Source organism: Sminthopsis crassicaudata, chromosome 4 (genome assembly GCF_048593235.1).
Source record: "Sminthopsis crassicaudata isolate SCR6 chromosome 4, ASM4859323v1, whole genome shotgun sequence".
NCBI classification, from domain to species: Eukaryota; Metazoa; Chordata; class Mammalia; order Dasyuromorphia; family Dasyuridae; genus Sminthopsis; species Sminthopsis crassicaudata.
The window spans coordinates 439,307,085-439,333,660 of NC_133620.1; the positions used below are offsets into that span (position 1 = coordinate 439,307,085).

The 26,576-nt window shown below is 37.1% G+C and overlaps 1 protein-coding gene across 1 annotated transcript; it reads right to left on the reverse strand.

Moving 5' to 3' along the window:
* Nucleotides 1–26,162, reverse strand: SEC22B (SEC22 homolog B, vesicle trafficking protein). The gene is made up of 5 exons (XM_074263253.1): nucleotides 25,841–26,162; nucleotides 15,888–15,997; nucleotides 7,949–8,109; nucleotides 5,962–6,108; nucleotides 1–2,212 (listed from the first exon to the last, which is right to left on the reverse strand). Exons 1-5 carry the CDS (start codon nucleotides 25,913–25,915, stop codon nucleotides 2,058–2,060), a joined length of 648 nt encoding a protein of 215 aa, XP_074119354.1. The 5' UTR covers nucleotides 25,916–26,162; the 3' UTR covers nucleotides 1–2,057.
* Between the last annotated feature and the right edge of the window lie 414 nt (nucleotides 26,163–26,576).

Below are 26,576 nucleotides of genomic sequence, written 5' to 3' on the forward strand. Positions count from 1 at the left end.
TGTTCTTAGAAGAAATTTATTTCATTGCTGACTCTCAGGTGGCAGCATTTGATTTTCATCAAGCTGCCACATCCTTCTCTCCTGAATGGCACCAAATCTTAGGGAGCATATTGGGTTCAATCTTCAGCCTCTCACAGACCTACATAGCAGGAACATTCAGCCGCATATAAAGGTAAGATCTGGGGGGGGCAGGGGGGGGACTATTTCTTTAAAAAGAACAACTTTGGACTACTCAAAAAAAAAACAAAAAACTAATTACCAATTGTTTTGATCTGGGGCCAGTTTCTGGTGAACTATAGTCCTAGTTAACTTCTCACAGGAAGAAAAAGACGTTAAAATATGTACAGAAATCAGCTTTCACCTACCTGTTTGAGTGGCCTAGTTTCTGGGAAGGTTTGAAGATTCCTATCCATGCTGGAGCCATAATAGTTGCCACTATACCAAGCTTTCTCAGAGAGTTCTATGTAAATCAGGAGAGACAAATCAAATCTCTTTCTTTGTCTTCTATTATGGGAAAGTGATTCCCTCCCAACTCCTAATCAGGAAACAGGGCTTGGACCTTGGATAATAACCTTTTTTAGGTAGAGATTCACAGCTACCAAACATAGTAAACTAAAGACATTTTTAAAGTGCTGAGGATTAAGCTGCTTAATCTCATCCTTTTCTGAAACTATGTTTGTCCTTTAGGGAGAAGATACTAAATACGCTGCATCAATTTTCTCTATTCCAAAAATCCCACCTCCAAAAGTAAAAGGAAACTTCTATCACTCTAGGGGTGAGAGAAACAAGAGAGCCAAGTGCATAAGAAAGAGCACCAAGGTGGGAAAAATAGTGGATGTGAGGTCAGATTCCATTCTATTAGCTATAAAAAATACAATAAATGAGATTCTATACTTAGAAAGATTACTTTCTTAGAAAGTATACACAAACAGGAGGAACACTGATAATTCTGACAGACTTCCTTGGTTAAAAATATATGTAATGAAACTCACAGAAAAACTGAAATCAAAAACTGATTCCTTACATACTTACATTCTTTACAATTCCTTATATGAACATTTTCTATTTTATAATCTGGATTATACCTGAAAATGCTGGTTATGAAACTTGGGACTCTTGATCCAAGTAATCTTTTGTGCCTTCCCTCCCTCCATCCCCTTATCATAGAAATATACAAGGGAAAAAACAAAAATGTAAAAATAGAAATAAAAATAAATGGAAATAAGAGGAGCAAGAGTAAGTGCTGAGCCTCTATCCAGTTAATAGTATTCAGATACTCTCTCTCCCCCGTATTATATGAAGCAGGATGTTAAGGAAGGAAATCAAGAACTTCCCACAATAGTTTAAATTTTATGTTTAAAGATTATGCTATAGAAAACCTGTTACTTTCCTAGTCAGGGAGGGGATACAGTGTAATTTCAAGGCATCTCAATTTAATATTCATTTAACCCCAAAGCAATTGTGCAATAAGCAAAATATCAGAAAAGGAAAACAACAAAGTTATCTTCTCACAGGAAGAAAAAGACATTTAAGATATGTACAGAAATCAGCCTTCACATACAGGAGTCTTGTTTGAATGACTATTGAAGATTCAGATTTAAAAAAAAAAAAAAAAATATTACCCACATCAGGAATGTTCACTGGTGGTCAACAGTTTCCATTGGGGCTGCCTTCTCTAAAAGAAGTAATGAAGTGGTGCCAAGATAGGTTGATTAGTGCAATTCCCACTGATGGATCTGTTCTAGAAAGGGAATGCCCTAGTCAATGCTGCCTAAGGGTTCAGAATTTATGGAGAGAAGGGGAAGTCTACTGTTCCCTAACACATACAGTTTGCCACCCAGAGAAAGTCTGGAGTCCCCAGCAAGACCTTCTGGAGAGGGTTAAGCTTCACTAAATGAGGGGTGGCCTATGGCATTCAGGACACTTGCTTTCTTTCTAGGTCTCCGAAGTCACAAGTCCCATTTGAATCCTAATGCACAGCCCTGTGCATTCAGCGTCCTGCAAATATACACGTGCCATGTTTCAGCTCTCCCCTGCCAAGGATGGCATTCACCTGCTCAAAGCCACCAGAATCGTACATACACTATCAACATGATAAAAAACACAGCAACTGCCGCAAGTTTGGCGTAGGTGGAACGCATGTTCAAATACTTCGCATCCTGACGGTATTTCTTGGACAAACTGGACAAATTGTTGGCTTTGGAATCCAATGCTGTCAAAAAGTAGAAAAGGAATAAAGACAAATTAGCTGAAGAGACCTTTTGCTAACATTCTCTTAATTAAAATAAAAGCACCTTTTTCCTCCTCCTGTTTTATTGTGACATGGGATAAGTGATATAGTTTCTATGAATAGCACATATTTCACTGAGAATATCAGCGAAATTAATTTAGGAGTAAGAGAAAAAGCTAGACCAGAATTGGACAACTCTTAAATTATAAACTAGCTCCATGGGAGTTCTTCGAGTCTGCAAATTTATTTTTAAATATTCTGATAACCTGCATTTTGATAGAATTAGTTTTTGTCATCCTGTATGTTTATTTTATGCATTTAAAAACATTATTCTGAGGTTCAGAAGTTTCATTAGACTGTGATAGAAGTTCATGACATTAAAAAAAAAAAAGTGTATAAATGTAACAAATCAATATCCCCTCATCAATAACAGAAATAAATCCTTTAGGAAATGACAATCTAGAATACTTTTTTTGCATTTTAAGAGTATGCGGAAATAAACCAGTAAAAACACAAAGAAGCCACTACTAAGGGAGCTTTAGGATCCCTTTTTCATAATAAAAACATTATTAATAAGTTTCCATTATTCAAGTTCTAAACAGAACACTGAGAGGTAGAAGAAGGCTGTATAATGATCACTGATGATGATGGGTCAGTCCTGTGTCACTGTATCCTAAAGAACCTTCTAAAACATCAAAGACTAAGTTATATACATTCAGTTTTAGAAGACAAAGCTAACTGGAAGTCAAGGAAGATGAAATCAGCAATTTATTCAGAGTCCTGGAGCAGTGTGAGCTTAGCCCAATCTCCTCCTCATGCTATATTTAGAGCCTAGTGTGCAAAAGTTCCGTTTAGAACATGGAAAGAAACTTTCCTTCTATCTAAAGCGGGGAAATGAACTAGACAATTCTGAAAGATTCTCCACAAGATGGGCAGAAATAAAAGGTCATCCCTTAGTGAACTAAAAAACACAATGAATTTGAAACCTCTAAGCATTTAAATTCAAGTCTAATCACAAATTACTAATCCATGACAAAGAGTGAGTGCACTGACTCCTTTTTTGAGGTGTTTTCAGGTTTACATAATGCTTTTCTTACAACTCTGGGAGGTAGACAATACAAGTCTTTTTAATTCCCATTTTAAAAATAAGGAAAATTGAGGCTCTAAGAAATTAAGTGACTTATCCATGGTCACACAACTACTACGTGATGGGGGGTTCTCAATTGCAAATCCAATATTCTGCCCATTATATCAACTATAAGCCTTTTTTTCTAGGAAATGCTTATGTGCTCCAATCTGACACTATGAATTAATTCCTCTGTGGCCTGCAAGTAACCCTGTATTTTGGAAGGCCAGGCCAAAAGAATGAAGCCAGCAAAGGAGCCATCAGGCTACAAAGATTCTTATGTTAGCTACTGAGGATCAGCCTAGATGATCACCCAAGGCTCATCCTCAAAAGGCTGAGCATGGAAGATGAACTATTTGAACTAAGGCAATCTGTATTACATAAAATGATCTTCTGTATATATTACTCATATAATTCTATGTGTACATGTTATCTCCCCTTCTAGAGTACAAACTGAGGAATCAGACAGCATTTTGTCTTTTTTTTGTACCCCCAACATTTAGCATAGTGCCTGGCACACAGTAAACACTAAATAAAAAGTCTGACTGATGGCTCTGTGGAAGGATTATTCATTCCTATAACTGTAGATTTTGAATCACTAAGCCACAAACATTTGTTAAATATTTAAAGATGGCTATTTTATAGACTTTAAAAATCACATTCAAATTCTTTGAAAACTGACTCCATGTATGTATTTATGCTTCTTTGTTGCCCATATGCTAAGTCTTATGGATATAGACTCCAATTTTTAAACCTAATTCTACCACTGACTTAACTAATATCCTTTAACAAGTTATTAAATTTCTTCATAACAAAACTGTCATGAAAGTGAACATGAAATTATTTCCCAAAACATAATGTGATGGAAATTCCTATATTTCACTGTAAATATATCTAATAACTACAACAACATATTTGCATATCACCAATATTCCATTTACTAAACTTTGTTGTGCCCTTCCCCATTAACAAGGGCCTCTCTTACAGAAGAAATAATAGGAATACTTTCTCAACATCCCCAGGAATTTTTATAATTAATTGCTGAAAGGTTTAGGGAAACAACACTAAGTTAAACACAGGATTAGAAACTAGGTTTCTATCCCAATATCTGAATAACACAAATATTCCTATAGCCAAAGTGGAAATAGCTTTAAGAGTGCAACCTTTGGGGCAGCTAGTTGGTGTAGTGGATAGAGCACCAGTTCTGAAGTCAGGAGGACTTGAGTTCAAATTTGACCTCAGACGTGTATTACTTCCTAGCTGTGTGATCCTGGGCAAGTCACTTAACCCCAATTGCCTCAGCAACAACAACAAAAAAAAGAGTGCAACCTCTTTCCCTACTGAAGTTTTGTAAAACTTCCTTCTTAAGCTGATTCTGCAAGAGTGTTCCTTAGAGAATGTTTTTTGGAGAAATATAGTGGGTTTGGTTTCTTTTTTTTGCAATATTAACTAAATGTGGACATTATAGTTACTTTTAAGTTACCCATTAGATCTATGAGATAAAGTAAAAAAAAAATGCAAGAATGTGGCAAATTTGGCAGGAAAATGAATTTTTAAAATGGCAGATAATGGTACAAAGAACCTTACTGCTTGTTTATCACTAAAAGGGCTAAGAAAAATTGCAAAAAAGGAGACTTTTGGCATGGAAAATGCATTCCAGTGCCTTCTGAACACCTGAAATGATAAAAGCCAGAGAAGCAGCAAGCTGAGAGACAGATCTTTTTGAAAGCAACTAAAGACATTTTTCCAGATCTTGGTAAGCTTTGGAGTAATAATAATCCATGAACTTTGAAGCTGAGGAAGAAGAGTCTCAAAGAGACATTATCCTAGTATAAAAAGGCTCAACACAAAGTACCTGCCACCAGCCAGAATTGTTTAAAATTATTCTCTTGAATAAGCCTGATTTCCTTTTGCTTCTTAGGAGGCAACAGGAGTTAAGCCAAACCTTGAAAAATAGATAAAATTTGGATAAAATTTGAAATAAAGGGGGAAGGAGGGAGTGTTACAGTATTCATTATGGTAAGAAGTAAGGATGAATAAAGGAAAGTTAAGAAAATTGCTCTGATTGTACCAATAGGCAAGTGCAGAAAAATAGTGGGTGATGTGTGGAAAGGGAAATCAGAACCAAAAATGTGGAGGACTTGAATATTCAACTAGGAAATTTGGATTTCATCCAAACAAATCTAGAGGCCAGGACAAGACAGGTCAGGACAATATGATATAAGTAGCATTTGAAAAGACTAGAGTAACCTGAGAGACATTGGATTAGAAGGGGCAAAAAACCGAGTAAGAGAAATCAAGCGAGAGACAAATTTCAATTTCAATAAGTACTCAAAAGCTTTTCCCTATTTCCCTTAACTTGTATATGTTTTTTAGATGATAATATATTTGGAGCCTTGAGAAACTGCCCCTGAGATGTATGAGCTCAATACATTGCAGATACTAATGAAATACTAATTATTCTGGTAGCTTCATTCTACTATTAATCAGGTGAACTCTTGATAAAATAAGATATGCTGCAAGTACCCTTTAATCCATTTACTCATCTTTCTGAATTAAGGGCGTCCTGTTATTTAGAACCCTATTGCTCTTAGGAGAGAGATACCTGAAAGTGCTTCCCCTCGCTGTAAGACTTCTTCAATATTAGCCACCATGATTCTCTGCACATCCTGTAGTTCAGTGTTGATGGAGCCCAGGTTCCTCCGTGCACGGCTGTCAATGTACAGTTTTTTGGTTTTCTGAATGTAAGTATCTGGAAAGATGAAGCAAGTTGTCACTGACAAATATTTTCATGCGGGCTCAAAAGTACCCTAAAGCCCATATCCAGGGGACACAGAACATCACAAAACAACTCATTTTAGGGCATTTCTGAAAGGGTGTTCATGAAGACATAAAATATATTTTGGAAGAAACTTTCCCCTTGTTAGAGCATCTAAAAAATGTTTGATAATGAATTGCTCTTTTTCTAAGAGGGAAGAAATTAGAGGGACAAGGATCCTTATGCAGCATTTGCACAATCTAAAGGAATTCAAATAAGCTGATGGACCACTTTCCTCATTAAGACAGCAAAAAAATTTGGTTTAGATCTAGTTTAAACTAAAAATCCTACTAAAAATAGCTATCTTATCAGCCACTATTATCACCTATTCTCAGAGATCACGGCATGCAATGTGGTGCGACATAAAAAAAAAAAAAACTACAACAAAACAAAAAAGAGGGGCAGGTAGAAGCAAAAATACATACTAGCATGATTTGCTTCAAAGTGGGACTTCTCAAACTGTATTGCAAAAACTTTTAGTGGTCAAGAATAACAAGTCAGGTAACAATGAAAACTTAATTTTTGGCTGCTTTTTTACAGTACAGACCCTTATATTTTAAGAAAAAAAGGCTGCACTATATCTGCATTTGTCATTTCAATTTTTAAAAGTTGAAAACTATCTGTTTAAAGTATTCTCCAGCTATCTTCCAGTAACTATCACTTTCTCTAACATACATGTTTAACTTTAGAACTCTTACATTTACAGATAAATCACATTTTAAAAATCAAGTTTTACAAAAACTCTCATTGCTTACTGCTTTTATTCTTACCACCCTACTTTCATATTCTTACTCCCTACAGTCCTCAACAATAATGACAGCTTTAATTTCCTTCCACTTTTATTAAGATGTCATTTGTGGGGTTATTTTCTTTAAAGTTAAGCTAACTTGTTCCTTATTCAATTAGAGCTGTATATTTGTGAACAGGTAAAATTTCAAAAACTAATCTATTTTTAAAATATAGCAAAAAATAAGCACATGCTAAAATTTTTCTCAAATTATACAATATATTCTTTTCCACATTCACCATTTCTGAAAAGTCATGCTAACCCAAATCCCTTTAAATCTCCAGAATACAAGACTAATAGATACCTCAAACTTTAAGCATTTTTTTTTCTTACTTATATTTTCAAAGACACACAATGATCTAGGCAGGCAGGTTCACAGATGGATGGATGCTTAACCCAATTTCATGCACTACCCTGGGAAATGTTCTACTTTGCTAACTAAAGTAGGTGTTTCCCTCATTATCTAAAAGATATGACTTTCCACAACCTGAAGCTGATGTTGGCATGCTTGTCCTATTCATTCCTTCACATGTGAGGAATATTTTCCTATCTCTCAACAGATGAAAAGACAATGGATATTTCATCATATATGGGGACAGCTTCTGACACAGACACTGATCTGAAACTACTTCTGGGACTCTGGATAAGTCCACAAATCTTACTCTAGGAAAACAAAGACCCATTGTGACTAATTTGTAACTTGAGATCTTTAGCACCACCTTTAGCTATGTTCCACGATGCTTATGCTGTATGTAATAAGAGGAGATCAGGAGCTAAAAAGGACTAACATTTTCTAAGAGAACGAGACCAAGAGACTGAATTACATTGTTTAGGCTTTTGTACAAAAAAGAATGCTGATTTTTTCTGAGAAACATAACGAACAAAAATAATAAAGTTCTAAGCCTTAAAATGATAGCACAATTCTTTAATAAGGCAAAGAACTTCCTGTGTGATTCATCAATAGTACAGTACAAGTTAAAAGCTCACCAAATTCAATGAAGGAGTAAGGTCTGGAGACAGTGGGCACCTTCTTTCCATGTTGTTCATCAAATTCAGAGTGCAAATCCTCAAGGTAGGCAAATGCCAACTTTTTGGGGAAACCAGCTTCACACAAAACCAGGTAACATACTCCTTGCTCGATAATGTAACTGGAAAGATAAATCAAAAAAGTAACCATAAACTCAATGTAGTTTCTAGAATGCAAGTGCCCTCTTAAGTTCTCATATACCACAAGAGGGCTCTTACCTATTCCTTCAGGCTGGAAAACCAAAAGACATTATAAACTACATGCTCTTTAGGCTAAAAAATAGTAATTTTTCCATTAGCTGAAGTATGATTCCAAAAGCAGGAGTAATTTATCTATATAGTACTTTATTACTTTAAAAGTTTTAGATACAATCTATTAAAACTGTTCTTATTAGTAACACAAAATTCACTTAAAATATCTTCTATACATCTAAAATTATTATTTGAAAATTCTTACTTGCAAATCCATCCATCCTAAGATTAATATTTATTATCCCTCCCTATTAAACCTTGAAATGGCAAAGTGAACTTTTAAAAATGTACTTAAAAACTAGATGCCAACCCTAGAATAATGGAAGTGACTTGAGATAATTTGGTCCAAATCATACTACTGTCTCAGTTTTAAATAAATTCAATTCAACAATCACATCTTATATACTTACTATGTGATAAGGGATGTACTAGGTGCTGGGGATACAAGCATACAAAAAAAAAAAAAAAAAATCTTTCCTTTTAGGCCACAAAATTGAGCTATAGACTGGTATAATTTCAAAAGAAAGGTCAGAGTTTCATGGATGAGAAAGGAAGGAAAACACTTCAATAAGTGAAGATGTGGGTGGAATTCATTTTAAATCCAGGTATGATAGGCACAACACAATGGAAGGAGTTGAACTTGCAGACAATGGGGAGTCGAACAGTGATGGAATAAATGCCTTAGGAAGACCATACATAATGGGATGAGAAGTCTATACTGGAAAAGTAAAGAGACTAGTGGCTGGGAGGCCAGTTAGGAAACTACTCTAACAGCACATCCCTGCTAGCACTCATCCTATACAACCCCTCCCTTTGTTGGCCTTGACAAGGCAGCTTTCAATAGGTTCCCACTCTCATCTTAATTGTCTGCTGACTTCATATACCTCATCTTTCATTTGAAGCTGCTTTTTTCAAATTTGCTAATGATTTCTCTTTATGAAAAAAAAATTTTAAAAATATCTTTTCTTTTTTATAGACATCTTCAATTTTCCCCAGTGTTTCCCTTTCTAAGAAAGCAAAAGGAAGGAGGGAAGGAAAGAAAAACAGAGAAAGGAAAAGAGTGGTACATTGGAAAAAGTTCAAAAACATGTGCAATGTGCAATACCTGTGGACCTCCTTCTTCCATGTGCCTGCTTTCAAATCATTCTTGATTTTCATAATTTTGCTACATTCACATTTGATTTGTGTGTGATTGTTCTTTCCATTTACACCATTGGCTATGTTTTCTTACAATTCATGCAGATCTTTTCATGCTTCTCGCTATGCTATTAATTTTATTTATCATTTCTTATAGAATAGTAACACTCCGTTACTTTCACAAACTACAGTTTGTTTATACATTACTCAATCAATGGGCATCAATTTTGTCTCCAAATGTTTGCTATAACAAAAAATGCTGCTATAAATATTTATATAAACATAAATGTATAAGGATTGTCGTCTTCTTAAGATCCATCACCTAATGTTTTCTCTTTTTAAAATTTATGGAATTAAAAAACCATCTCCCTCCACCAAAGATCTCTTAAATGACAACTTTAATGGCCTCTTCTCAATCCTTTCTGACCTCTATAGCTTTTGAGATTATTGACCAACTGCTTCAATTTGATACTCTTGTTTTCCCTGTTTTCATGACATTATTCTCTCCTGATTCTTCTCCTATCAGTGTGACCATTCCTTGTTAGGGTCCTTAGTTGAACCTTCAGCAACATAACTACTATAGAAGTCTCCCTATGGCTCTTTCCTTATCTTCTTTTCTCTTCCTCTATTATTTCTTTTTGGAATCTCAATTATTATATTATTATATCTATACAGATGACTCTTAGATTTACCAGTCCAGTTTTAACTTTTGTCCCCAATTCATCTCACATTTTAAACTGTCATCAGATCTCCTCTTAACTCCAGTGTTTGACTGTCAAATTTTCTAATCAGTTCTGGTCTTTTCATGAGGAATGTTTATAAGCCCTCTCTTTCATTAAAGGTCCATTCCCCACACCCACACCTACTCTACCTCCTCAATAATATTACACTCATTTTTGAAGGATGAGTTAATTCTTAGTTTTAAGCCTATATTCTCTGCCTTCTGGAATATCACATTTCAAACCCACTTTTCCATTACTTTGATGGCTGCCAGATCGTGTGTGTTTTTGACTGTGACTCAATGGCACTTAAATTCTTTCTAACCACTTGCAGTATTTTTTCGTTGATTTAACAGCTTAAGCGTTATAATATTCTTGGGAGTTTCTTTCAGAAGGTGAAAGAAGATTCTTTTAATTTCTACTTTACTTTCTGGTTCTAAGATTGCTAAGAGTTTTCCTTCACAATTTCCTGAAACGGGCTGTTCAGGTTCTTTGTTATTGTTGTCAATGTGTTTCAAGTAGCTTGATGATTCTCAAATTATCACTCCTTTGATCTATTTTCCAGGTCAATTGTTTTTCTTATGACATAATTTATATTTTTTTCTATTTTGTTTTTAATCTTGACTTTATTGTTTCTTCATGTCTCATAAGAGTTATTAGCTTCTGTTTGGCTAATTTTAATTTTCAAGGAGTTTTCTCCATTAAGATTTTGTACCTCTTTTACCAAGCTGTTAATTTTCTTTTTATATTTTTATACCGTAGCTCTCAACTGGTTTTTAAGATCATTTTTTAGTTCCTTCTTTAATTCTTCTGGGAATTCTTTTGGGGGCTTGTGTTCAATCTGCATTTTTAAGGTTTTGCTTGTGTTTTGAAACTGTCTTCTATGTTTGAATTTTGAGTTTCTCCGTTTCCAGAGTATTCTTAACAGTTGGGTTTTTTGCATGCTCATTCTGTCAGCCTCCTTTCTTGACCTGGACTTTAGTGCTGAACTCTGTTTACATCTGGTGGGGGGGCATGGGAAGTACAGAGAGGACCCGTTTGGCCTTTTTGTCCTTTCATATTATCCTGCTGCTTTCACAGTTGGGTCTAAGAGCCTGAGAGTTTTCAATGTTTCCAGAGTGGTATGATCCACAGTTCTCTTGGTCTGACCTCTCCAAAACGGGCCTACTGACTTGTGTATGGTTGAATTTATTTCTGTGGTTTTTTTATTATTATTATTATTATTATAGTTTTTTATTTACAAGATCTATGCATGGGTGATTTTTCAGCATTGACCCTTGCAAAACCTTCTGTTCCAACTTTTCCCCATCTTTCCCCCATCCTCTTCCCCAGATGGCAGGTAGACCAATACATGTTAAATGTTAAAATATATGTTAAATACAATATATGTATATATGTCCATACAGTTGTTTTGCTGCACAAGAAAAATCAGACTTAGAAATAAGGTAAAATTAACCCGAGAAGGAAATAAAAATGCAAGCAGACAAAAACAGAGGGAATGGAAATGCTATGTAGTGGTTCACACTAATTTCCCAAAGTTCTTTCGCTGGGTGTAGCTGGTTCTCTTCATTATTGAACAGATGGCACTAATTTGGTTCATCTCATTTTGGAGGGCCATGTCCATCAGAATTGATCATGATACAGTATTGTTGTTGAAGTATATAATTATCTCCTGGTCCTGCTCATTTCACTCAGCATCAGTTCATGTAAGTCTCTCCAGGCCTTTCTGAAATCATCCTGTTGGTTATTTCTGACAGAACAATAATATTCCATAATATTCATAAACCACAATTTACCAACCATTCTCCAATTGATGGGCACCCACTCAGTTTCCAGTTTCTGATCACTACAAAGAGGGCTGCCACAAACATTCTTGCACATACAGGTCCCTTTCCCTTCTTTAAGATCTCTTTGGGATACAAACCCAGTAGCAACGCTGCTGGATCAAAGGGTATATGCACAGTTTGATAACTTTTTGAGCATAGTTCCAAACTGCTCTCCAGAATGGCTGGATGTATTCACAATTCCCTATGATTGAATTTCTACAGACTGATGCTCAGTTCAGTCACTGTTATAATACTGCCAGGCTCTGCTAGATTCAGAACCAAAGAATCACTGGCTCTCTGGTGGTCTGGGCTCCTATTTTAGTTATCCAGAAATGGATAATAGACCAAAAAAATTTCAGACAGTGCTCATTCTTGTACCCAGTGCTAGTTCAGATCCCTTAGGTTCTCTTTCTACCCAAACTACTCCAGTGTTCCCCTTGGTCTCTAGATCCTAGAACACGCCTGCTCCAGCTGCCATCCATTCCTGAGCAACCCCTACCCCAGTGCTGGTAGAACTCTCTCCCTTCCTAAGCTGTCCTGGACTGGAAGAGTGAGACACTGTGACTTTTTCCTGGCTGTCCTACACAGAATTTGGTCTGGTACATTTTCTAGGTTGTTGTGGAGGAAGTTTGCCGGGAAGCTAGACCAAAAATGGCATTTCTCACTCCATCATTTTGACTCCATCAAGCCCCTATTGGACAGCTTGAACTGGATGTCCAGTAGACATCTTAAACTTAACATATTCAAAACTAAATCCCAATATCTTTCTTCTCCAAATCCTACTCTCTTATGGTTGAAGGCACCACTACTCTCTGTTACTTGGACTCCCAATCTAGACTTTACATTCATTCCTACACCCACTACCCAATAGCTTTCAAAGCCTGTCATTTCAGTCTTTGCAACATCTTTTATGTATGCTGCTTCTTTTCACTGACATTGCTACCACCCTCATCACCTTACCAATGGACTTTTACAAAATGTTCCTGGATATTAAGACTCCCTGCCCTCATTCCAGTATATCCTCCAACTGTCAAGTCAATCTTCCAAAAGCTTCCCTGACTACATCACTCTCTATTTAATAAATTTCAGCTGCCTATAAAACTCTGTGTTTGGCTTTTAAAGCTCTTCATAAACTGGCTCTTTCCTACCTATCCAGTAAAAAATAGCAAAAAGGACTTTACGTTAACCAGGCTGGTGGTAGTAGGAATTGAAAAGGGATGAGTAAGATAATACAAAAGTAAAATTCATAAATCCTGGTAATCAAACTGGATGTGGGGGATAAGTGAGAGGTAACAGTTAAAGAAAAGTTAAAGAAAACAAGAGGACAATTAAAGACTAACTACAATTTGCTTCCTACCTATTTCTAGCCTGATTTCAAGGCACCAACCCATTCAATCTTTGCATTTGAATCCACTTTGTATGGATGACTCTCAAATCTTTTATTTTCAGTTCGACTCTTCCATTCACACAATTTCCACAAAGTAAACTCATATTTTTCATCTTTCTCCAACATCAGTGGTTTTTTTCCTTGGTCTCTCAGACTAGAAATCTTCTAAGTTTTTTTAAATCTGCTTTTTCATCCTCCAAATTGTAGCCATCATTAAGTTCTCTTTTCAGAATTAATCTGAATCCATACTAGTGCAGACATAAGGCTGTGAATCAGCGTAGAAATGCTAGGTAACATTTGAACTCCCATATTGGCTCAGCCAGGACTAGCCTGGCCTCACATGGTGAGGATAGAATGGAATTTTGGTGCATATTTAATAGGTACCCCTAAGAAGTTGACCAAGAGAACAATATATGTGACTGGAATTATAATGAAAATATAAAAGATACCAAAAAAAGAATTGAACTCTAAGCAATTATAATGATTTGTTTTGGTCCTGAAGAACAGATGATCAAGGCCCTTTCATCTACTCAATAAAGAAGTAGGGGACTAATAGGGCAGAATATGGCATTCACTGGCTTTCCTTAACTATTTCTCTTTGTTACATGGGAAGGCCAAATGGAAAAAGGAAGGTCAGGAAATGTGAACAGAAGACCAAAAAAAGCATGTAAGAAATACATGCACAATGGTGCACAATGTGAAAGAGGGCACGCCAAAAGTCAGAGATGAAACAGAGAAATATGAAGAAAACCAAAAAAGTACAGTGACATGTAAGCTAAGCAAAGTCAGTAGGTTAAGTGTATTATGGATATAAAAAGAAAGAAAAACTAATTTGTGGCTGACCTTAAAGAGTACTCAGAGTACCTCAACTACAATCTGTCCCAGCACTAAGTGCTTATTTATGATCTTCTAAATTATTCAGTTTAAAATACTGTTAGCATTCCTTATTTATTCATCCCTCTTATCCTTCAATCTTCCCATTATATTTCATTTAGTAGCTAGATAAAGGGATAAGTGTGGAGGTGAAACAGATCAATGAGTCAGCAGTTCCAAGATCTTGTATCTGGTATGGGAAGAGTTTAAAACTGTATTTGTGAATCTATTATGCTATTCCTAATACTTATTACATTACTATGGATAATTTTAAAGTTAGCTATATATGTAAATCTACTTTATTTACACTCCCTCTGGTGTGGGACTAGGTTAGTTTATGCAAGAGGTTCTCATCCTTGGATCAAAGATGTACCAAACTGATAACACTTAAGTCCACACTTTCTGTCCCAGTGCTCTCTATACTGTTACCAGTCTAGGCACTGATTAACAGTGACCAACACAAATCATGCAACTGTTTGCTATCACAGCTTGGCTTTCTTTTTGTTTTTTTTTTATCCCTTTTCTTGGCCTCTATACATCCATTCTCTTGCCTTTGGTATTGATCTGCATGCTTGCCATCTACTGCCAGGCCTCTTACAACAGCACCTTACTAAACCAGCCCCTTCAAACACATTCTCTCCTTCAGTATCTTCTGCCAAATTACTATTTTCACAGGTGTGTGATCATGTGACTCTCTTGGTCAAAAATCTGCCAAGGTTCCTTATAAACTCCTCAACTTGACCTTTAAAACCCTCCTTAATCTGGCTCATGAAAGACTTATCTTGAGTCAGCCCTTTTCATGCCCTCATGTCCCAGGTGAAGGGAACTACTAGCCATTCTACCTTCCATCTCTCCACCTTTGCAAAGTCTGCTGGACATTTCCCCCTCAGGACGGTAGGGCAGAAGGAACTTCCTCCTCCTCCGCCTCTCAGAACTCTGATCTTTCTCAGATTCTTCCCAGTATATACTCATCCTTGCACATGTTTCCCCAACTGTAACACTAGCTCTTAGAGAGGAAGGCCTGTTTCATTTGTCTTTGTATGTCCACTTCCCTACATGTGACAGAGGTGTAAATGTTTGTTGAAACTAATTACCTTTCTCTTCTCCCAAATATCTGTGAAGCTCTTCACTTCCTTTTTACCTGTATTTGTAACCTTCAATAAAACCTGGCAAATGTGGGTCAAATTCGCCTAAGTTCTCTAAATGAAGGCAACAAGAATCAAGTTTTCAAAAGAGGCAGAGACGTTTCCACGGATGTCTTAGAAATTATTTTCTTTTTGTCCTTCGATTACAAATGTGTCATTCATGGTATTAAAATCAAGCTATTCTTAAAAGCCCCATTTACAAGTGTCATGGAACAATGCAAACCCTTTTTTTCTTTTATTTGATAAAACATTTTCTATTTAGGTGATATTTACTACACTTAATATACTTATCTGAATTAAGTTTTAATAAATGAAAGATTCCTGAATAGTTAAATGTTGCAAAAGAGGTGAATTTGGTTGGAGATGGGGGGCAGAGAAGAGAGGACAGTTACTATTTTCTTCTTTGGAATGAGGTGCTCTTGCTTAATTTTCCTCACAACATATTCTATTCCCTTAAGTCCGCATCTTCCAATTAGATTCCATCATTCTGGTTAATTATCCCCAGTTAGATTGCTATACTTCACTCAAATGATAATAAACAGATACATCAGTCATACTCACTGAAAAGTCATGGCTCCTGCTTCCAAGGTACATCTTGTAGGGGACTGTTCATTCAACTTGCGAAAAAGTTGCTTGGCCTGACTCTGGTACTGTTGAAGATCCCGGCCAGACTGAAAGAAAAATTAAAAATCCATGAAAGAACAACCCACCACAAAGTTATCAATGAGCTGTACCATGAACCTGCTTCTGAAAAGACTCTAAATGGGACCCTTCACTTCAAAAATCAACAATTAGAACTTACTCCTATAGAGGGTTTTAATATTTGTAGAATACTTTGCATTCATTATGTTTTTATGGGAATCGGAAACCATTTTCAATAGCACAACTTAAAGTCACTGAAGAAAATTTACATTAGCTAACTATACATAATTTAGTAGCTAGATACATATCTTATTGGACATGAAGACCAAAATGAAGCTTCCAAACTGGTTTGCTCTATGGCCCATGTTCTTATAACCTGAATTCATTCATTTACAAGATGAGAAAAATAATCTTTCCTAGTATACAACTATAAATATTGTGGTTGGCAATATATCATGTTTCCTACTTAATCTACCTATTATAGATCACAGATGGTATAGCCTAGAGCTAGGAGGCCCTTAAAAGTTCATTAATCCAGCCTTCTCATTTCATAGATGAGGAAATGAGAAAGAAAACATCTTGCCTAAGAATTCACAGATAGCAAATAGAGCCTGGAGAGAATGCAGGCCACTTTAAGCCAAACCTCTTGCTCTATGCCACATGCCACATATGAGCTCATTCAAGATAATGCTATTTATAAATACTAATAAACTAGAAATATCAAAGGATGGTTCCGCATTATGACAGGAACCTCCCAATACCATATCACCTTATCTAAGAAGTTCAAGGGGACACTCTGAGAGCTAGAGATTGGTGAGTCTGAATTTCAGATCTGGGGAAAAAGAAAAAGGGGGAAAAAAAGGTTGGACTATTAATAATTTAAGAAAATGGGGAAAGTCAATGTAAGGGAAATTACATCTCACTAAGCTATAATTAATAATATAGTTAGGTAAATAAATAAAAGGCAAATAAGTGACTAGGTAGAACTAGTATACATAACTATTATATTTTCAAAAGGCTTTTGCTATGGTTCCACATGATTAAAAAATTTATCATGTGATTGAACTGATGTTTTGTCACAGATAATTACCTTAAAGACAGAAAACAGGCTAAGCTAAAATATCCACCTGTGTTGTCAAATCTAAAGTCAAATCTCTTGGCAAAAAGTAACATCATTTTTTTTTTTTTATTAGTAATTAGGATTACTCCTTTAGGATCTCCAAAGTGGGGCCTACACCCTGACTCCCAGAGGTGTAGGAAACAGCCAACTATGGCACAGTGAGACACATCACATAGCAACTGCCCAGCACCCCCACAATCGACAATGATGAGGCTTCTGACACAGATCTCAAATCCTCCTCCAAACTTCCCTGCACATCAACTACTACTCTTCCAGTCAGACAGGTTCTCAGTCTCAATGTCATCTTCACAAAGCTGTGTCCAACCATGACTGATTGACCTACCTATAAACACCTGTCACCTTTTCTCTACTTTCACAATTACCATCTTACTTCAAGTCCTCATCATCTTTCACCTGGACTATTGCAACAGCCTTCTTTAATTGGCATTTCTGATTAAAGTCTCTCCTCATCCAGCCCATTCTTTACACAGCTGCCATTATGATTTTCTAAAGCAAAACTTCTTAAACTGTGGATTGAAACCCTTTGTGGGGTCACAAAATTATGATTTATGATCGGTAAATGTTTCATTTGTTTGTCTATTTTGTATAATTATATACACTGGGGTCATGTAAAAATTTCTCTGCCTAAAAAATGGGGTTATGAGTGGAAAAAATTTAAGAAGCCCTATTCTAAAGCACTTCGATACTCACGATGACCCTTCCCAAAAAAAAATTATATTCTATACATTCTATTTAAGAGGGTACAGAAGTAGGAAATGCAGTTTAATGTCATCTATACTCAAAAATGGTCAATATACAAATTTTAGTGTTTCTTTCAGAGCCACATTTCAAAACAAAAACACTTAGCTAGTCAGAGTAACCCTACTGCCTAAGGTTTTACCATATATTGTTGTGTACTAAGTATGAAACAAAGTCATTAGTTAGTTCAAGAAATAGTAAAGACTGAAAATATAAATAAGTTCAATAGGGTTTAGATAAATTTAGGACTAAAACAAACTAGGAAATTTTAGGGTATATTTTAGATGGATATCATGAGGGGTAATCCTTGCTTTAACACAAATAATGTTCCTTAATGATGTTAGAGAATACCAATCAAACCTCATTTGGCATATACTAAACTTATACATTTTTTCCAAGATTTAAATTGCAAGCAATTTTACTATCCAAAGGAAATTTTTATTTTCTACTTGTTCTTACTCCTCTCCTATTTCTATAACTTTCACTGCACTTATCTATCTTTAAAAGGGGCTTCATTGTGGTAGCAAACATTCCCATATGTCCAAAACCATTTTCAGCAGCTTGTGAACAATGAAGAAAAGTATAGGCTGTAAAAAAGTTTGGAATAAAAAGTGAATGCCTTTAAAATAGTAACATGGCTCTCAAGTGACAAATTTACATATAGAGGAGAGCAAGGCAAGATTTTAAGATTTAGGCCCAAAATGGACCTTACTTATCCGAATAATTATCTAGTGCAACTTCCTAATTTTTGCAGACCAAATTAAATCCCATCTAACTCCAAAATTCTGAGGATATAACAGTAACATATTTTTAAAGCACTTTTCTCAAAAATAAATAAGATTAATAATGTATTTTAGAGGTAAGTTAAGAGGAGTCCAGAGAGGACTATGCTTGGATTTAAAGTTGCAACTGGTACCTGAAATCTCATAATTTGATATTATCTCTTAAGATACATCTATTTAAAACAAACCAAAAAAATTCTGTTATTATTCTGACCATTGATATTATTTGTCAATCTCTGTACAATCTCACTTGAAATTATGTTTTAATAGATTTTTATTCTATCTTCTCTGCTTGTATCTGACCCAATTGCTTAATAACAGCTAACAGCTAATCCTATGCTAGGGCATAACACCAATGAGGCTTTTGTGTCCTTCATTCCACCTTTGTGCATCTTCAGTTTGTTAAAAAAAAAAAATGGGATGAAATTTGGAAATGGAGAATAGAATATTATTAATAAACTTTAGTACATGGCAGCATTTTTCTATAATTTTATCAAATAAAAGTCCCTCCTCACTCCAAATTATCTTAGCAGAACTACTTTACTATTTAAAATAGATCTTGCAATGAGTCTTCTTGTGAAGTAATATTTTCATAGGTATATTAAAACATGCCCATGACCAGAGATATCAAGTGCTCACTTGGAAGGCCAAGTGAAATTAAAAACATAAATGTAAATTAAACATCAAATTCTTGTTTTACAATAAACAGATCTCACTAAATTGCACTGACTTCTTCACATATTAAAAAAATTGTGTTTAAAGGAATGTGTGTTTTGTTTTGTTTTCTGTATATATGCATTACAGGGTAACTGAAATCTTTTTCATGTTGCACAAATAATTTATAGTGTTATCCACATTTTTATAATAACTTTTGATCTTCTGATCAATTAAGTATTTTATTAAGTATTAATTGTGCCAAGCATTGTGCTGTGCTGGAGATACAATGAATGACAATCTTTACTCACATGGATATACTTTTTTTTTTGGAAAACTATTTTTTAAATTAATTTTATAATTATAACTTTTTTTTGACAGTACATATGCATAGGTAATTTTTTTTTTTTACAACATTATCCCTTGTACTCCCTTCTGTTCCGAATTTTTCCCCTCCTTCCCTCCACCCCCTCCCCTAGATGGCAGACATTCCCATACATATTAAATATCTTATAGTATATGCTAGGTACAATATATATGGGCAGAACTGAATTTTGTTGTTGTTGTTGTTGCAAAGGAAGAATTGTATTCGGAAGGTAAAAATAATCTGGAAAGAAAAACAAAAAAACAACAACAAAAAACTGCTCACAGTTTACACTCATTTCCCAGTGTTCCTTTTCTGGATGTAGCTGATCCATCATTGATCAATTGGAATTGGATTAGCTCTTCTCTATGTTGAAGATAACATGGATATACTTATGAGCTCTCTTGTGGGACCTTGTTTTTGAGGGTCTCATGTATTATTTAATATTATGGTTCATAGTTTTAAGCTCAAGAACCCAGATTTGATAGCTCTGATAGATCCCAATCTCCCAAGATAAAACATAAATATTGCTTTATAGATGTTGCTTATTTTTAAACTTGGTTCACATAGTACTCCACTATGCCAGTCCCCTTTAGAACATGTTCTTCTTCTTTATCCTATTTCCTATTCACCGAACTGAAGGAAGGGGCAAAAAAAAAAAAAGTGACTGCAAGCAGTATAATGAGATAGAATGGGATAAAATCCCCAGATAAATTCTAAAACAAAACCCAGGGTCTTTTGAAAAGTAAATTAAGATACAGAGACTGTTCTAGGCAGTACAAGTTTTTATTTTACTGCCTTAGACTGAACACGGAGCACTATCATATGCCATCTGCTGGCCCTATAAGAGTGCTGAGCTTGGTTTTCATCTTCAGTTTCTGTTTACCTCAAACGGTGGCCAAAGGTCAGAGGTACCAAGAACCTTCCTCCAAAGCAATGAGGGTAGATGTTCAATAACTGGCTTTTAAAAATTCAGCTGTACTAGTAATGAACTGCTGACTTGAAACTCCCTTTGGCCTTCCCCTGGGGGTAGATTTACCTGCTGCTCCGCTATTGTTTGTCTCTGCTAAACGGTCAAGCTAATTTAAGAGGGAGGAACACAGCTCAATTAGGGAGGGCAGGCCAGAAAAGGAGGAGGATCTAAGGAGAGCCTGAATGAAAAGAAGGGGGATTAGGCGCAGAGCAAACCATCTGTGTGAAGAGTAGGCATCTCCTTGTGTCCACACACTCTAGCTAAGCATCGAGGAGGACACAGCTTTCAAACCACTGTTCATCCCTGTGTGAGGATTTCCTGCTGCTTCAGGTCACAGTCCTGGAACTGCCTGGAGAGGAAGTTTAAGAGGGAAATTCTTAATCATGGGATGCATACTGTTTTCTCAAACAGGGAGCATGTATCACAAGGCTAGGTCCCAGGCCTTCTTCTGTTGCCTCTTGATCTTCTCTCAGAGCCTTTATGGGTTTAATGATCACTTTACTGCTGATGACTTCCAGATCCATCCATCAGTCCTGGCCTGCCTCCCAGATTAACTGCCTCCTGGAAATTTCTATTTGAATTTCCCGTAGGCATCTCTCCCAAACAGAATACACAATCTTTCCTCAGACACTCCTGTCCCTCTCTCCTTTGCAAACCTTTCTTTTTCTGTCAAGGGCACTACCAACCTGAGACCTTCTGCTCCTCACCCATGTATTTACTCCTTTGCCAAGTCTTACCAATTTTATCTCCACATTTCTCATATCCATGACCTTTTCTCTATTCACACACAGAATCCAGTGTTCAAAACCTCAACATTTCTCACCTGGACTTCTGAAATAGCCTTTTTCCAATCTATCGAGCACCAAAATGGCACTCCTAAATCATAGGTTTTCACCCTTAGCTCAATAAATGCCAGTGGCTCCCTATTATCTCTAGGGTCAAAACCAAATTCCTCTATATGGTCTTTAAGATGCCCCACATCTTAGATCTAACAAACCTTTCTTTCCAGCCTTATCACACATAATCCTCCTTCGCAAACTTTAGTTCAACCAAAGTAGTTTCACACACCACTGCTGAGCTATTTCTGGACCTACACGAGCTGATCAAGACCTAGAAAGCCCTCTCTCTTGCTTTCTTAGAATCCAGCTCAAAAGCTATAGCTTTTTTCTGCACCAGGTCTTTCTTGTTGTTCCCAGCTCCTAATATCTCCCTTTCCCATTACCTTATGTTTATTCTGCAGACCTTACACATGCATCTTGCCTTTATATGCTTGGTTCTTAGCACCCTAGCATATGGCAAATTAACTGCAAAATGGATTGAAATGTCTATTTCCTATTTATAAAACTTTGTTCTAACTTCAAGCAGGAAATAATTTTATGGATTATACATTTGCTCCAAGAAAAAGTGCTCATCCCACTTCTGATTTCATTAAATTGGTCTGAGAAAAGTCCTAATAAAGATGTATTGTTTTAACTGGCTCATCTAAATTCATTCATATCAAATAAATATTTAAGTGCTTAGGCACTGGAGATACTAAGATGAGATATAAGATAAAAGCTCTACTCTAGAAGACAATCCAGTGAGAAAAAGAAAGCATATCTACAAAAAAAAAACAAAACAAAACAAAACAAAAAAAAACTTACAATACAAAACATATCTTAAGTAAAAAAAAGTCTCTAAAACAAAACAAAACAAAAAACAAACAAACAAAAACAATGTGATCCTTCAATCTAAGAGGCTCAGGAAAGACTTTATAAATGAAGTAGCATCTGAGATAAATCCAGAAAGAAAGGAAAGATTTTAACATTTGTTTGTAAATAGGAAAGGACTTCTATTACAACCACAGGGGACAATGTCAACAAAGGCACAGATGTATGTAATAAAAGAAGATAAGAGGATGAGAGAGGCAGACCAAGAATGGTTTAACACTTACACTAAGCTGAACAGAAAATACTTTGAATTTATTACATGGCTGGGGATCAACATGATTCAGCTTGATTCGCAAATATTGCATTCTGGATTAGAAATTTTTTTTGCACTGAAATGAACTACAGTAATGCCAAATTTTACAAATTTTTACAAATTTTACATTTGTACAATGTACATTTTACACATCTAATAGGTATGCTTTTACAAATGAGAAAATGAACCCAGAGAAAGTATCTATCTTGTACAAAATTAGTTTCCAAATCAGCAAAGCTAGGTCTCATGACTAAGCAGTGATCTTTCCACTATTTCATAATTTCAGAGATTAGAAAGAACAAATATCTATTCTATTATTTCAGAGCTGGAAAAGCATACCTATTATTAGCTGATTTTACTTCTCTTACGTCAACTTAACTCTGGATTCTGTGGCCTTTTCCAACATTGTTTTCACTTCTGTTAAGAAACAGTTTCAATCCTTTTAAGTTTCTTCTTAAATTTTGGTTGCCTTAGTTATCTAAAAACAGATGCATGAAATTTCATTTGTGTTATCCTTTCCTAAACTTTAATTTACATAAAAGCTAAATAGCCAATTTTAACAATAAGATTATCAAATATGCTAATCCTTTGGATTAGTTAAAACTTTTCCTATTATGTCTTTTGATTCCAATAAAAGCAGCTACTTTGGAACTGCCATATAGTTTCTATTCCTTTTTCCTTAAGTTGTCATTTCAAACCTTTGAAGTTATTCACCTGTATGTCAGTTTTCAAATGTAAAATCAGAAAGTGCCATTTCTGAAATGTGTTTCCGCAAGTGCTAATAGACCAAAGATGCTATTTCTGATGGTAACTGAAAACATCATGATCTCCATAGGCTTCATCTCTAGCTATGTGGGACAATAGTCTACGGCTCATTAAGGACGTCAGGCTTTGTATGAGATACAGAAAAGATCAAATCTTTAGTCATTTAATCTTTCGATCCTTGATAAAAGTCTTTAGTTATGAGGTAGGGCAGAGAGTGGCTAGTAAAATTAAGGAAATATTAAGTGGGGACACTTCTAGAAGTTCCTAACTGTATAATTGCCCTCGACAAATCACAGTTTGAGCTTCAGTTACCTCATCTACAAATACACTTTTGTCCTTTTCTTCCCACCATGGATACTATGAATATGGAAGAAAAAAATCTAAGATGGCACTGGATCCTATTTCATCAATCTCAATAGTACAACTCACGTTTACATTAAATTTTATGTTTTGCAAAACCCTTTCTACATAACAATTATGTGAGGTAGGTACTAAGAAACAATTGTCATTATCCATATTTATAGCTTCAAAAAATGAAGTGATGTGTCCCATATTAAACAATCAGGATCAGTCAGGATTAGAACTCAGGTCTCCTGGCTTTTCACTCCAATGCTACTTTACCACAGGATATTGTCTTTGTATAGCCCTTAGCATAGGTACTTGCTTAGGTGGTGCAGTGCACAATGTTAGACCTGGAATTAGAAAATCTCATTTTCCCAAATTCAAATCCGGCTTCACACACTTACGACCTGTGCATCTCTGGACAAGTCACTGTTTGCATCAGTTTCCTCATCTGGACAAGGAAATGCAAACCACCCCAGTACCTCTGTCAAGAAAACCCCCACATAGGGTCACAGAAAGTTGGACTCGATTGAAAAGAACATACATAAGTACCTGAGATATGCTTTTTTCTCAAAATTTCACTTATGCATAGGGCCTCGAACATTAAGAGAGCAAACATGCTGAGAAGATCATGATAATTTCAACCACAATACTTCCCTTAGGTCTTTCATGGGCTGCTAGAATCAGAAGAATCCATCCTATGCTAACCAAATGTGGGATAATCAATTTCTCTGAACTTACCTAGGTTGGACTTTAGATGTTGTCATTTGACATGAAGAGCTTTGTTGCTCATAAGAAAAAGCCAGAAGTTTACTGGACTGTGATTGCAGAACAAAAGAAATGACAGATCGGTCCCAGTCCATTCACTGTACTGTAGTCAATTTCAGGCACCACATTTTTTCCCCCCCTGAAGCGGGAGTTAAGTGACTTGCCCAGGGTCACACAGCCAGGAAGTGTTAAGTGTCGGAGACCAGATTTGAACTGGGGTCCTCCTGAATTCAAGGCTGGTGCTCTATCCACTGCGCCCCCTAGCTGCCCCCCAGGCACCACATTTTAAGAAGAGTAAATACAAAGGATTGTGTTCAGGGTGGCTAATGACATAGAGCCACTCCTTGCAAGAGCTGCAGTTACCTCAGCAAAGGGAAGACAAAAGGGGGCCACAGGAGCGCAGTCTCCCTGTATCTGAAGAGGTCCCTGCTAAATAGATCTATTCTGTTTGAACTTCGGGACAGAACTTTAAGAACAAAGCAATTTCAAGAATAGGGAGGGAAAAAAGAGCAGATTTATGCTCAATATAAGGAAAATTAGAGGTGTCCAAGAATCATCTTGTAAAATAAGGGGTTCTCGAGGAGAGGTCAGAGAACCCGATCCGAAGAAGAGGGCATTATAATCAATGACCTCTGACACCATTCCCAGCTCTCGAGATTTCCGATCTTTAATGGCTGATGGGACCTGCCAGGGCTTCGTTTGGCACAAATCTGAGAAAATCAAATAGCGGGACTTAAAGTAGTCCATGACCATGGGCAGGCAGTCAATATCCAAGTGTCTTCTGAACTGAGCTTAAATCATAAGAAAAACGTTACTTCCCTCCTATTTTTGAGATTTTTTTTCAAGATTTAAACCAGGCAAGAATTTAAATCTTCTCATCCTCTAACTTTAATCCACATAGAAATCTCTTCCTCCCAAGCATTTAATTAATTAATTAAAATCATTCAGCCGCACTTCCTCATCAGCCACCTAGCGATTCCAGAGAGCTGGGTCAAAGATTAGCGGCAGGCCCTACTTTCCCGATAAGAGAAGGGAGGCTCGGAGAACACGTAACTCGTCCAGGGGTCAGACGCGTGTCAGGGTCATTTCCAGTCTCTTTCACCGGAGCAAAGCGATGGTTTCCAGTTAAATTCAATGAAGTCGGGCCGCGGGCGCAGCCACGCCCCTCCCCCCGAAGGACCCGCGGGATGTAACAACTTTCTCCCCAGCCCACGGCAACACGTGCGGTCAGAGACGCAATGTCCTCCCCAAGGCGGGACCCGCTCACCCTGGCCGGGGGCTACCGCGAGTGCACTCGTCCCAGCCCCCACAGCTCGGGAGACGGGGAACCGAGGCTCGGGGTTCTCGGGGGAGTAGGGGGCGGGTCGCACCACCTCCCCTCACCTGCTCGTCTTCCTGCATAGAGGCCGCCAGCGGGAGCCCGTCCGCCACTCGGGCGATCATCGTCAGCAACACCATTTCCTCTGCTTACAGGGAAGCCGATACTCCCGACGACGGCAGCCGCGATAGTCTCCACTCCCGACGGCCGCTCAGCCCTTTGCTCCGGTAGCTCCCTCCGCCTTCGTCTCCTCTTCCCCGCTGAGGTGGCCGGAAACCGAAGCGCGGGAGGCTTCTTTCTACTTCCGGTCCCTCCCTAATAGTACTCCGGTCAGAAACAGGAAGGTCTGACGCGTGCATTCCTCCTTTCTCCCTTACCCGTTTCAACAGAACCACACAGGCCCCGCCCACTTTCCCCACCCCCTCCTGCTGGGCTTGTGGAATGGGAGGCTGGGAGCGCCGTCTAAGCCCCGCCCACTTTCCCCACCCCCTCCTGCTGGTCTTGTGGAATGGGAGGCTCGGAGCGCCGTCTAAGCCCCGCCCCCTGAGAGATAAGGATGGGGAGAGGGAGAAAGGGAAAGGGAGGGAGAGGATGCTTAGAACGTCCGCGCCAGGTTGTCTGGTGCGGATGAGATCAGTGGAGGGCCTGGCAGGAGAGCGTGACAAAAATCAAAAAAATCTCAGAAATCATTTTATTTTGTCCAGCCTCCTCAGGCTGCCGCCCCCTCTACAATGCATCCCTGAACAGTTCTAGTAATGAGGAAGAACTCCCTCCCCTTGTTTATTTTGGGGGGCAGGAGGG